General features: G+C 37.0%; 1 protein-coding gene across 1 annotated transcript in view; it reads left to right on the top strand.

Annotated features, from left to right (window-relative positions):
* Nucleotides 1-13,966, top strand: part of ATP6V1H (ATPase H+ transporting V1 subunit H) — a 50,364-nt gene that overhangs the window by 20,649 nt on the left and 15,749 nt on the right. Inside the window, exons 8-12 of the mRNA XM_040586500.1 lie at nucleotides 2,158-2,255; nucleotides 3,692-3,884; nucleotides 7,182-7,360; nucleotides 8,159-8,284; nucleotides 11,146-11,247. Coding sequence (XP_040442434.1) covers nucleotides 2,158-2,255; nucleotides 3,692-3,884; nucleotides 7,182-7,360; nucleotides 8,159-8,284; nucleotides 11,146-11,247 — 698 coding nt within the window. The remainder of the gene's footprint in view (nucleotides 1-2,157; nucleotides 2,256-3,691; nucleotides 3,885-7,181; nucleotides 7,361-8,158; nucleotides 8,285-11,145; nucleotides 11,248-13,966) is intronic.

The raw sequence follows: 13,966 nt of genomic DNA, 5'->3' as shown, positions 1-13,966 counted from the left end.
AATTTTCAGTTTCTCAGAAGACTTAAACATGAACCTGGAATTTGTTTTTCTTCTAAATGTACTCATTGCTTTAAAGCATAAGCTTCCTGTAGAGAAAAGCCTCTTAAATTACCATCTGAATGGAGTTTAAAATAGAAGAGATGAAAGGCTATTATGCATTGGCCATGGATAGGGAGTAAAATTACAGCCTGAGCCTAGAAGTTGAAGTATTTCAGTATTTTATGTGCAGTTCTGTGTGCCATACTGTTAGGTTTTGTTAGGCTGACAGCCCTCTGTCATATAGCCTTAAAAGAGTAAATAGTTGTACAGCACTCAACACCGCTCATTACGGAGCTGTGAGCTCTTCTAACTTGCTTAGAAATCTGTACTCGTTGTACTTCAGCACTGCATGGATGTACTGTACAACTGCAGGGTCCCAAAGCAGCAGAACTGATAGTGCAGATGTGTTCTAGGATAATTAAATTGGGTAAGTATTGTCTTGACTTTGTTAATGTTCTAATTTCAGATCTAGCTTGTGCAAGAATTCCAAGCAGGTCCTGACTAATTTATTTCAGAGTAAATTGGAGATGCAGTTGTAGGGTTTTACAGAGGAAATAAGGACTGGGATCAATTATGAAATTTCAGTTATAATAGTGTTGGAAGAGGATGCTTTTATGACTCTAAAAAGAAGACTCTAAGTTTGGTGGTACACAGTTTGGTGATGCAGTTGGATGATGTAAATTAATATGTTATTTGGGGTGGGAGGACTATCTTTGTGTTTATAGCTGTTGTTTTTTTTTTTTTTTATTGGATGGTGCGTGAGAATGAATACCTACCCCAGGGAAATGAATGTTCTGTGTGATGATTTGGGCCTACATGTTCAGATTCAATTTTTACGTAAAGGTCTTAATCTCTGATGAGAGACACAGAATGAATTCATCTTTATTTTAAATTCTGTTTATTGTCACTTCTCTTTTCCCTTATGAGGGATTGCCTAAGCTCTTCACTCCATTAGATATTTGAAAGGTTTGACCTTGTATTATGTGAGTGATCTACCATAAGGTTTTTCAAAGACACTTAGTAAAGACAAAGACTTATAGGGAAAAAATCCTAACACTTTATCAGCAGCATACCTGAGTATTAGGAAAGGTAATGCCAGAAGTTGAGCAAGAAGAGAGGAAATAAAAAAAGCAACTTCTGTTATACCTTGGGATCTTTCTGTTGCTGTAGTGGGCGGCATGATTTGTTGGCCAAAACACATTTTTGAACTGCACCCCATCTTATGTGTTACTATGTGGAAAACAACACGCTTTTAGAGATGAAAAGCTGTTTAATGATTCTGTCTTTGTGACAATACATATAGGAGGCTGAATGAAAATAGAATTCAGTAGTGCATCTCTCGGTGTTTTCCTGATGGGCAAGTTTTATTCTTTTCTTAGTGCAGTATACTGTGTTAAACTTGTAATGAAACGAAGAAAAAAATTTAAAATGCAAAGCTGAACTTTGAAGATAAGTTTGCATACTCATTTTTCTAATATTTTATTGTATAAATGTACATCTCATTATAAGCATGGTACTTGCTATGTGGCACATGTGTAGGAACATAAACAATTGTAATGATAACACTGCTGTTTTGAGTTGGAGAACAGGAATGGGAAGAACCTGAACTCAAGATTCCTTTTTCCCACAGTGACCTCCTTCAAGCTTGGTAACCAGTTTGCTGATTGTATTTCCCAAATTTTGCTCGGTGGAATAACAATTGACTCTGTGGGTGAAAGGTCTCTGGCAGTATAATCAAATAGAAGTCAGCCTTGATTTATAGATAACAAAAGAAGGCATGTTCACATGGGCTATAAAAATCTGTTTTGTTTTTTTCAAATGGTGTCACTTGCGTAATACTTCTTTCCTATTCAAAAATCTTCTCCACTTACATTTTTCTTCCCACCTTTTATTGCGAGATTGTTTTTTTGGTTTTCTTTTTGTGTGCTTGTTGGTTTTATTTTGTTCTTTGTTTTTTTAAGACGGGGATGTAAGGCATTGTAAGAGTGAGCCTGTTTAACTTGAAAGTGTCACTGAAGAAATGTGTGTTGAAATATGCCAGTAAGCCTTGTTTGGAAAACTGAACTTCAGCACTTACTGCCTAACTCTTGTAAGAGGTGATGTGTTCTTTTCACCCAGAGTTCCCAGTATGTACAATGTGTTGCCGGATGTCTGCAGCTGATGCTCAGGGTCAATGAATACCGCTTTGCGTGGGTAGAAGCAGATGGAGTAAATTGGTGAGCATTTATTTCAATTTATATGGATATGCTGGCAGTTACAATAGCATGTTCCATGGTGACCTCTTCTGGAATAGAACTCTCTTGCAAAAGACAGCTGCTCTGTTTGAGTACAAAACCTCTTTGTTTTCAAACATTACTACAGTCAAATAAACAAATGAAACTTGCAGATATAGGTACCAATGTTGAGGCTTAAATGCTGCTTTGTTCTTTAAGAACTGCTTAAATAAATATCTGAAGGGGAATATAGCTGTTTATCTTCAGCTGAAGATGCTCTGTTTTTTATTTAATAGAACAAATACTAACAAAATGAGTTTCTGCTAGTCTTCCTTGTCTTTCAGTTTGGAGTTGTTCAGTCTAAAAAAATTAGTGAAAGGAGAAACACGTTCTAGAACTAAGTTCAAAATTCCACACAGCCCACCCTGGCTTAAATTAGGTCATTCTTTAATCCATGTTATCTGTATGAATAGCTCTGCATGGGGCTAGGGTGTTGTCACTCATCTTATTTAAAAAATGCTAGTCTATAAATAGCTTTTCTGCCATGCATGTCTCTGTTGGGGATGGTGGCTATATGATTTGTACTTGTCAAAGTTGTCAGTGAAATGAAAGTTCAAAAGATGTTCGTGTGTGTCAAGATGATGGTATTGAAAAACAAACTTTTTCACCAAGGAATCTTTTTAATAAACTATGAAGGCATTGCAATAAGTCTGCATTTCAACAAGTTTGAATTTGTTTTAATTTTGATAGCAATGATCCTAAAAGTAGATATTTTTTTTCTTTTAAAATGGGTTAGCTGTTTTGGGATGGAATTACTTACTAAATTTTCAAAACTTCAGCTGAACAAAGCTGCTGCATGGTTTCTTCTTGGAGATCTTGGGATATTTCTTCTCCCGCAGTATTTTGTGTATCTGCGATGTGTTACATCTATAAACTTTTTTCTGAAAACTTGCTTGTTAAATAATGACTACCATTGCTCATTTCAGACACTTCTGTGGAAAGATACAGTTAGGGAAGCAAGTTCAATTTGTATATATTTTGTTGTGTCTTTTTGCTTCTCCTCTTTCTTTACTTTGAAGGAGTAGCAATGTCTGTTTCTCCTAGAAGAGCAAATAATGCGCTAAATATGCCAGTAGGGAAAGAGTCTTGGTGAATCTGAATATGGTTACAGTAACATTTCAGTTCACATGGGAGAAGCTACTTTATGCCTGTAAGGCTAAGGAGAAAATAACTCTCTTTAAAAGACAACTTTCTGAACAAGCGGCTTGTATAACGATAAATACTTATGCAGGATACTCTGAAGCGTGTGTTGTGTATTCATAGTCAGCAGCTCTTTCCGATAAGTTCCTGTTAGTGTTCTTTTAATGTTTCAGGGTGGAGCAATGCAATCTATGCAGTCATTATGTAAAAATTAAATGTATGCTATGTTAATTTTTCAGTATCATGGGGGTCTTGAGCAATAAATGTGGCTTCCAGCTCCAGTATCAGATGATTTTCTGTGTGTGGCTGCTGGCGTTTAGTCCTCAAATGTGCGAATATCTCCGTCGGTATAATATTGTTCCAGTGCTGTCAGATATTCTTCAGGAATCTGTCAAAGAGAAAGTAACTAGAATCATCCTTGCAGCATTTCGGGTAAGTATCTGTTGACTGCAATCACACTGCGCTTCTCTCTCAAATTAGTAGGTCTCATCCTAGGTGCTGATCCACAGCTGTTTCTGCTATACTGTATCAATAAACTGGATTGAAAGCCTAATTATCTTTTTTTTGTGAGCTGAGTTTTGCTACAGGCAATAGGTGTCTGCTGTTTGATGTTGTTTAAAAATAAGGTTGACTAAGAAAACCCCTATGTTAACACAGTCACTAATGATTTTCCTTCTTTAGTTCAAGATTCTTTTTTCTACTGGTACTAGTATAAAACGGTGTAGTTAATAATACCTGATAAGTTTTACCTTATGAAACTTTAAATAAAAGGTACTATTTTGAACACATATACATTTGTCCAACTGACTGTCTTAGAAATTACTTTAATCTACCAGTCCAAAAATCTTTTCTTGATGGCTCTGTCAAGATGAATGAGAAAGAATACCCATGTAAGAGTGATGGTTGACTTGTGTCCGTGTTACCTGAAAATCATTGGTCCTATTTAAAGTAATTTGGAATGACTGAGCATGGGGGCTTGATGTTTTCACTGTGAGAGTACCAGTTTGTGTTCATGGATGCTAAATGTGCATGTGCCCATAGTTTTATGTGCATGCTTGCTAAGTGTCTTGTATGTCATACAGGAATGCTGTAACAACTTGTAATCCTGTTCTAAAACAGGACTTGTATCCTGAGTAGATGCAGATCTTGGAAACTATTTGGTTTTGGCTGTTGTGTTCTAGTAGTAGCTGTTGGAAGCAAATTAGGATAGGGAGAGGGGAATTGCTGCTTACCGACCGCTGATGAGCGATAATGAGCTGTGTGAAGATGTTTACTCTGTGACTTAAATGGTCTCTCCAACCAAAAGCATCTGCCACTTGAAAAATTTCTGGATAAGGTAGGTCATAAGAATATGTTCTTTATCCTGTTGAAGGAGGTCAGTGGCGTGAGGTTCAGTAGGGCCTGTTCTTACAGTGCAGGCCTCTGTAGATGTTCCAGTGTACTTTAGGTTCTTAATGTTAGGATTAAGCAGGGATGTATAGCAAGACAGCTTGGGGAAGGGGCAAGGGGGGAAAGAAGGAAGTTGAGGAGCTTATATACAATTCTTCCAATTCTGAGGTTATAAAAGATAAGAAAAATAATTGCTAGTTCTTAGATTTAGTGTGTTTTGCAAGAGGAGACAAAAATGAAGCCAAGTTATTTCAATAAATAAAGCTAAGAAAGAATAAGATGGTTCTGTATAAAGCTCTGGGGAAATAAATGTGGCTGTTTTCTTTCTCCAACTTTAAAAACTAGTGTTGACATGAAAATGAGGTAATAAAATGGCAGCCAGGAAACAGAAGATTAGAAATTAGAAGTCAGACCTCTTGAGTTCTGAAGCAAAATTAAAATAGGGCTACTTTGCCTCTGCTACCTTTTCCTGTGTGCAAGGCCAACAGTATCAGTTTATGGGGAAAAAAAAAGTGAATTGCATAAAGGACTAGGCTTGAGGATTCTCCAGGTCATCCCTGCTGCCTGTGTATTACTGAAGGTGTGCCATGAGTCTTGACAACTTGCATACAACTTCTCTATTACTTGATTTCTCCTAATTTGACCTGTTTTACTTCTTTGACAAGTTAATTGCCTGAAGCGTGTAATGTAATTTTTTCCTGTAAAGCAACAGGTATTGGGTACTTCTGTCTAATTTTCATCAAATACGTAAAGAGAGAAAGTATTAAAATTATTTTCTCCTCATTTGTCATACTTTTATTGTCTTTTATGTCAATTTCCTACCTCTAACTCAATTTATACCTGAAGACTTTTTTTTAATCACTGAGTAGTTTACTGATCCGTTCTGTTTAGTCATGTGTTCATGTTTTTAGTTCCATAACATATCTTTTCAATTTCACTGTAAAAGGCTTGAATATCTCACTATGGTATGAGATATGGAGTAGTTTCCACATCTGCCTATAATTCTCCTAGTTTCCAAAGAATTCCTGGTTGTCTACTTGCTCCTTGAGCTTGTTAAATTTTGTCTTTTAAGATTCAATATTAGTTCTTTTGCTGTTGTTAGCACCTTTAAAGAATTTAGCATTACTCACTGTAAGTTACCTTTTACTTCGGTTCTCTTACTGAGATGGGTTTTTTCCACCTTTAAAGCTAATTGTGTGTGGCCATTAAAAGCAGTAATATGAATTATTTTCAGTTTGCAAGTTTTAACATTTATTTGCAGTGTTCTGTCTGACTAATAAGATGTCTGGTATCTTGGAAACCTTAAGTGTAACTGTTTTGTGACATGAATGGGAGTGCAGTCAAATTCCTTCTGTATGGATTCATTGCTTATTTCTGATAGATACTAAAGCTTATTTGTGTGAATACATGTTTATTAAAGACTTTCTCTTTTATATGGAATTCATGTTTTCAGCTTTATCAAAAAGTGCAGGTGGCTAGCATTGAACAACATAATTTGAAGCTGAATAAATTGAGTAGAATTGTTATGAATAAATGACATTGGAACTTGACTGTTACATTCTGTGCTTGTAATTCCAGTCTTACCAGTAAGCTTCTGTTTGAATAAAAACGTCTAGTTGGAATATTCCCAAATTCAAAAGAAGTTGATCTAATCCAGATGGTAACTCTTGAGTTGGGAAGATGACTTCAGGCTGTGTATTGTTGTGTGGGTTTTGGGTTTTTTTTGGTCTGTTTTATTTTAAAGGCTTTCCTGCTTTATGCTATTGCTGCACAGAAAGCTAAAATTATAATCCTGGATAAAAGCAGTTGTTTATGGCAGAGAATCTGGGATTTGGGTTATAAGGCTGCCCTTTTTCTTTGAATAGTCATTGTAGTCAGCCTGATTTGATATGGAAAATTATCAAAGCAGGTGAATTAATACTTTCTAGTATTCGAGGTAGCATACTGTTTAGGAGGAAGAAAAGGTCTAAGTGACCTAAACTTAGGTGGTGGTTGTGCTTTTCAGCATATATGGTTGTATTACTTTTACCTTGCAAGTCAGAGCCTTTTTTTTTCTTCTTTTTTTTTTTTAAAGTTCATCTGCTGCAGTGACTGATAAGAGTACTTGAATACTCCTCTAGTGTAGTAAGGTCAGTCCTAGGCAATTTATGCTACTAAACGTAGGTATAAAGCTGCCACTGTGTTGTAGACTCATACTTTACTACTTTGAAAGATTATTTTGGGAAGTGGTCAATTTTGTCACTAAATTAAGAAGAGTCAGTAAGAATTTCTTAAAAATACCACTTTGTTTCAAAGTAGTCTGTTCTTAAAACAAAATAAATCGATTTTTTACTTCCCTAGAATTTGTTAGAGAAATCTACTGAGAGAGAAACTCGCCAAGAATATGCTCTTGCCATGATTCAGTGTAAAGTTTTAAAGCAGCTAGAGAATTTGGATCAGCAGAAATATGATGATGAAGACATAAGTGAAGATATCAAGTTTCTACTGGACAAGCTCGGTGAGAGCGTGCAAGACCTTAGGTAAGATTTGCAGTGTGAAATTTTAAAAAAAGCTATTATACAAACATTGGTAAAAAGGCTAAATAATATACAGAGTCATAATACCTAAATGACAGTTGATGGGGTAGAGTGTACGGACATGCTAGTTGTATATAGGAGCTAGTTGTATATAGGAGTTTAGTATTCTAAGAGTATTTGCATGCTGAATAGAAAAGAAATCTTCACTTTCGGCTATGTGATCTTTGTAACTGAAAAATTGTTAAAGGACTTCAGAGGGATCTGGTAGGAGTTCCAGTCTAAGTTTGAAGACTACCTGGTTAGAATATTTTGCTGTCCAGATTAAGTCAAGTTTTTGCTAGTGTTTACCTAGTTCTTTGTCTTGTGCATAAATTGAACTGCATGTTATAGTTCATGTCCAAGATTTAATTGGATGAAAGGCAAGGACTGAGATCCTTGGTTGGGGAAATTAAAACCTAGAAAACAGGCAAAATGACCAATTAAATTTCTTAATACTGTGGTTATGTGGCTTGGGTTTTCCCTCTCCCCCCCCCCTCCCCCTTGGGAATTGTGTTTTTGGGTGGATGGAGGGGTATGTTTGAAAAAATATTTTTCTCTTGCCTTTCATGCCTTTCCTTATTTTTAAAGTGTTGAACTCTGAGTGAGAGAGGGAACACGTCTCATGCTCTGAAGAAATGTGACTTCCAAATGTGTCATAGTTGTGCTCCAGCTTTGTCTTGTTCAGGATAGGCTTTGGCACATGGTTCAAACTCTCTTTGTAGAAGCTTAGTCACTATTTCATTTAGGTCTTTTGTGTTGCAGCTCCTTTGATGAGTACAGTTCTGAGCTCAAGTCAGGAAGATTGGAATGGAGTCCTGTACACAAATCTGAGAAGTTTTGGCGGGAGAATGCTGTAAGGCTAAATGAGAAAAATTATGAACTACTCAAGTAAGTTTTCAAGCCTTGAATCACTTAATTTTTTAGTATTTTCTGTGTTTAAGTGAACTTATATCTAGTACGGGTTTTGCATTTCAACAGGGAATAACGTCTAGAATGAAAGCAAGTTAGAACATCTTGCTGTTTATAGAACGTATAGTCTTTACTCATGTATGGTTTGTTTTGTTCAAAAGCAGAATTGTGTATTTGGTTTTACTGGTCAAAATGTATTGATGACAGAAGGAATATCTTTAGCTTAACCTGCATGCAGATTTGTGCTATTGACTCTCCTCATGATTTCACTTGAAAAACAGCTGTACTAATTGATGTAATTAAGAATGTTTTTACTGTACCTTAGTCTGTTTTGTGTTATGTGGTGGTGGTGTTGATTGAAGTAATGAACTCCTGTCTTGAATACTTGGGGGTTGGATGTTGTGGTACTGTTCCATGGAAAATCTGACTTGCTGCATTATGTTGCAGTCTGTCTTGTTTTTTCTTGGTACTGTGTCTGGTGTACGTAGATCATTAGATGAAGTGAAGCTGAAACTCATCTTCCATTTTGGAGTCAAGGACTTATTTGTTGAATTCTCAAAGTATGTACTCAAAAGATGTTTAGGCTTTCAATAGTTTGTAGGAGCTCTTAGTTGTTTAACTGTGTTGTCATTAACTGATAATATGTAGTGTTCTTCCTGTTCAATATTTGCCCATTAAGTGCCAGACCTAAGAGAAATCAGGAAGTTGAGTGTAGTATGTGAGATGTTAGTGGGTATGGCAAGAGCAAGCTAATCCTTAGCTTTATGTGCATTTCAGTCTGCTCTGAAACCTCACCAAAACAAGTCTGGTGAATTCCTTCCTGAGGGCATATTGCTACATTTGTAGTAAAAACTTAAGATGCTGCCAACTGAAACCTGAAAATCATGTTGGGGTTAAGTATTTCCTGTAGCAGTTGCAGTGCTTTGCTGTATTCATCTCTCCTAGATCTGGGACTGTTGGTAAATCTATTATGCCTGTGCTACCTCAGAGACAGTGATCTACAATAGAAAAACACCCCCACCCTCTACAAAACAAAAAAACCAACCCCAAAACCATAATAACCAGCGCTCACCCCCTTCAATGTGGTGGGGAGATTCTTGCAGCTCAGAACGTTTCTTTTGCATTGTAAGGCATTTGACAGACAATCCTTTCATTGCTTCAAGCCACATCATTTTATTTTCCCCTATCTGTCAGCTTGCTTGTTTTCTAACTCTAAGCTTATTGTTAAGCATACTTTTTTTTTTTTCTTTTCCCCTGCACGCCACCATTGTTAACTTCTGAAGCAAATAATGCTGGACTTGTATTTTGTTCAACAGTATTGTATGGATCTTCAGTGTCTTCTGATTAGTGTTATGATTCAAGTTTCTGCTCCTACTTATTGTCCAAATTAGGAGTTCTATTAAAATGAGAAGTGCTTCATGTATCACTTTCTGGCCTCTAGGGAGGCAGTGGCTGTGGTAATCTAATTTTACCAGAATGTTCTTTCTTTCATTCCAGTTGAATTTTTAACCTACCTACCTATTTCAACTTGTTACTAACTTTCTGTGATTAGAACATGTTTGTCATCTCACTAAGTGTAGATGAATCTTAACTTTCCAGTGATGTTTATGTTTAAACTTTTACCTTTTAAACTTATTATTAGTGCCTAATCTTTTATATCTGTGTTATTATTTTTACCCCTTCTCATTACTGGCTAGAGAACAGTGCTACTGATAGCTGTTTTCCACTAAAACTGATTAAACTACGTAATTAAAAAATGCAGACAATATTAAGAGTTGAGAAACTGTTTTCTAATTCTCACAGCTCTGTATTTCGGTTCATGCTAACAAAATACCTTGTAATTGACTCCAATTTCATATATTAGTTATAGCTTTCATCATTTCAGTCTTTGAACTACAAACTCAAACTACTTTTTGGAACGCAACAGTTGGCTGAATGCATGATGTTTTGTGAGATAAAGTTGATGGTCTTGAACTGAAAGAAGTTCACAGATGCACAAACCAAAGAACTTGGTGTGCTGCTTTGTTCTCAACTGCTAGGAAGCCTTTTAATTTTTAAATAACTGTGTAACACTGTTCTGCATAAAATTCTGCCCTCCTTGTCCTTCTATCCTGTATTGAGCAAGACTACTGTTGTGAGGGGAGGAACAGAGTTGGGGAAATGCTGATGGATAGCAGGCTTGTCATACCCACCTTGTTGTGTCACAAGCGATGTGGCCTTACTGCTTTCTGAATCCATAGTGCGGGATCCTGAGTGCAGGAGCTGGGAACAGCATGCAAGCACGACTGGGTTCTATTGTATAACAAGCAGCATCATCTGTTTGGCTTGTGTGGGCTTTGTGTTTGTGTCCCAGCCCTGTCCGAGTCTATAAATGTTTGTATGTTTGGTTAGTACAGCTTATCTTGAACTCAGACCTGTTGGTCTTAAAGCCAATATATAAAAAAAAAAACCCAGATATTCTGCAAACCTTGGTTATAGGTATTTGTACACATGGATCACTAAAGTCACTCTAGTGAGTGCTTTTAATAATTCTGTTAATTAGGGTAAGTTCTCCATTGTTTTAAGTGCAGCTGCAAGTTTGGAAAAAGTTCTATTCCAGCTTTGCTGTTGGGTGACTGGTAAGGTATTTTAATGGTTACAGGCTACAGGCTTTGTTACTTTGTTAGTGATTTAAAAGAAAAAACAATGAAGAACCCCCCACCCCCCCCCCCCCCCAAAAAAAAACCCCACAAAAAACAACCCCCCCCCAAAAAAAAAACCCAACAAAACACCCAACAACAAAAAAACCCAACAACAAACCTCAAACCAAAACTTTGGACTTGTTTCAAATTCTTTCATAGAATCCTGACAAAACTTCTGGAAGTTTCTGATGACCCACAGGTGCTGGCTGTAGCTGCTCATGATGTGGGTGAATATGTACGACACTATCCCCGTGGGAAACGGTAAGAAAAATGCTGCTATATTGTTATTCAAGAGACTAGCTAGAGTATATTTACTTTGCCTGTGGCTTTTTTGCTTATTTATATTAAAATATGCTACATAAGGATTGGAGGTTATGCTTAAGTTTAATTCACTGGGAAGGTGAGAAAACACAAACTGGATAAGATGAGAGACAACAAACTAAATCTTTGACTTAATATTAATTTTCAGTGTCCCTTAACAGTGAAGGGAACCTGTGTCTAAAGAAGGCTTGGATAAGTTGTTTAGATTAAAGCAGAAGACATACACCAGAGGAAATTAGAAGAGATGCCAATAATTTAATCAGCATATCGTTTTTACCCTCTTTTATGATTATTGGACTGTAATTGCTGAACTTATAGTGGGGATAGACTATTTCAACAACGATTAAGTCAGTTTTGTGTCCTTAGTACTACACAGACATGATTTTTCTTACAAACAATTGCTATTGTAATTTCAGTGATGTTAACACAGATTGATTTACCACTCTTATATTTTGGTATGTTTTCTTTTAGCTATACAAATATGCAATTTTGTGAAAGTATTAATGTTTCTTGTAAACCTGAATTCCTGTCAAAATAGACAGACAGACATTACTATATTTTCTTGCTTTGCTTTGTTTTCAAAACCTGTGAGCAAAGATGTTTGCTGCATAATTGCATCTGTAAGGTAAGGAGACCACAGAAGTAGAAAGGGGCCTTTGGTTTTTGCAGGAATCATGGTCATCAGCCACCCAAAGGGACATGTGACTTAGTTTTTGTAGCAAAGTAGTGGTCTGTTTCTGCTTTCTGCATAGTGTTTAATGGGGAAGATGAGAACGGTTTTTTAGGCTTGTTGGAAATGTCATGAATGCTTCTTGTGCAGGTTGCTATCTTGACAGTAGTAGAATCATGAACCAACCAATGCCGTATATATGCTAGAAAGATTTTGTTCACTTCAGAGCGACTCGCTGCCCTTGTAATCTTATAAACATTTGAACTGAAGGTTTTAGATTATTGGAACAAATAAACTGTTTTCTAGGTCCACTAAGAAAGGTCAGAGGTCTTGAGTATGTACCACTTGTACTAAGCAGTGCTGTGTATTTGCTATTTAGTTCCCGTATCTTCCAAAAGAGATTTATGACAACTGATATTTGGAGGGGAAGGCAAAGTACCCTCCAGTAAGGTGGAAACTTGTATTGCTGCCTGCAAGTGGCAAAGCTGAAGGACTGATAGAGGTTGCTCCTGCTTTGAGCTGCCCTGTGTCTGAAACTATTTTATACAGCCCTTTGCCATAATCTTTAAAGAGCTTGCAGACATCTCCTCAAATGTGGCGTAATTCTTGGGCTAGTATGGCCATGCAGTTGCTGGACAAAAGCTATGAAGTTGGAAAAGTGGATGAACAGGACCTGTATCTCTCAGTCTGTAGTTGGGAAAGGGTACTGCTGGTGGGACCACAGCTCCACTCAGCTCCCAGGCTGTTAGACCTGTTCAGAAGTGCATCAACCTTCAAAATGAGTGGCCGTCAGCAAGTAAGAAGTGTCTATTCTAACTCACGTTCCTGTATCAAATTCTAATACTTAGCTGCTTTCTGCTTATGGACTTGGCTTATTTAGCTTCCTGTTCTGATAGACAAACTAAAGTGCCTCAATCACTTTCTTTTAAAGAATTTCCTTTGTAGTCTGATGTATTCTTGCCAAGTATGACTTCAGCAGTTTTAGGACTGAAAGCTTAAAATACCTAAGGGCTGTGTGTCAGTTCCCACGTAATAGTCCATTTCTTGCCGTGATTCTTTTTGATATATAGTCAGTTACTGCTCCCACACCTGGCTGGCATTTCATACTGTCATTGCATGACTCACTTTGGGAATGGATGCTATTCGCTGGTTTAGAAGAATAAGAGAATTCGAATGTCTTATACTTTTGTTTCTTTTAAGTGTTTATCCTCAACTCCTAAGTGGATTATCTTTCAGCCTTCAAAGGCTGCAGAGGCGAATTAGAACTGAAAACCTCTTGAGTTTACCTGCTGCAAACTGCAGAGACCTAGAGACCTGGCTAACCTTTCCCTTTGTCTGACAAAAGAAAATGTTCTTAAACTAAATATTACATTTTTACTTGGCTGTTCTCTAATGTTGTCAGCTTAAATAATTTTAATTTGCCTTTAAAACTGCACATCGTGGACCAAGTTCTCAAGGCAGTAGCACCGTGAGCCTCTTAATGAGGCTTACTGACATGTATTTGCTGACAATGCAACAGCAGAAATAAAGTGCGGTATTGGTGCTTCTGTCAATGAAAATAAATGCAAGCTAAACGTCAACCACCTGTACAACTTCCATGTGGCCCAAGGATTGCTGCTGTGTAACGTCAACACTTTTCAGTCACCTGACCGCCAAGCACATGGGCTTTGTTTTGCATGTACAAGAGATTGATACCTAGCGCTGTTCCCTTCCTTAGCTGCTGATTCAGAAGCAGTTTAATTGCATTCCCTCTTTCACCTTAGGCTGCTTTTAGATCTGTAGTGTGGATATTTTGTTAGTATTTTCTGCTATAACAGTTTAAGCTGTTCTTATTTGTCTTGTCATCTGTTTCCTTTCTCCCTCTAAATGGGTCATGTTAAAATCTGGCTCTTCAGCATCCAGAAATTTGTTTGAATTGCCACTGTTTTGGCTTAGTGCACTGTTGTTATGGGGAACAGTCCCTGCAGAAGGTGTGCACATACAGTATCT

This window comes from Falco naumanni, chromosome 3 (assembly GCF_017639655.2).
Source record: "Falco naumanni isolate bFalNau1 chromosome 3, bFalNau1.pat, whole genome shotgun sequence".
In the NCBI taxonomy this organism is placed as follows: domain Eukaryota; kingdom Metazoa; phylum Chordata; class Aves; order Falconiformes; family Falconidae; genus Falco; species Falco naumanni.
The sequence above is the reverse complement of the archived record's forward strand: the minus strand, read 5'-3'. Positions and strand labels throughout refer to the sequence as shown.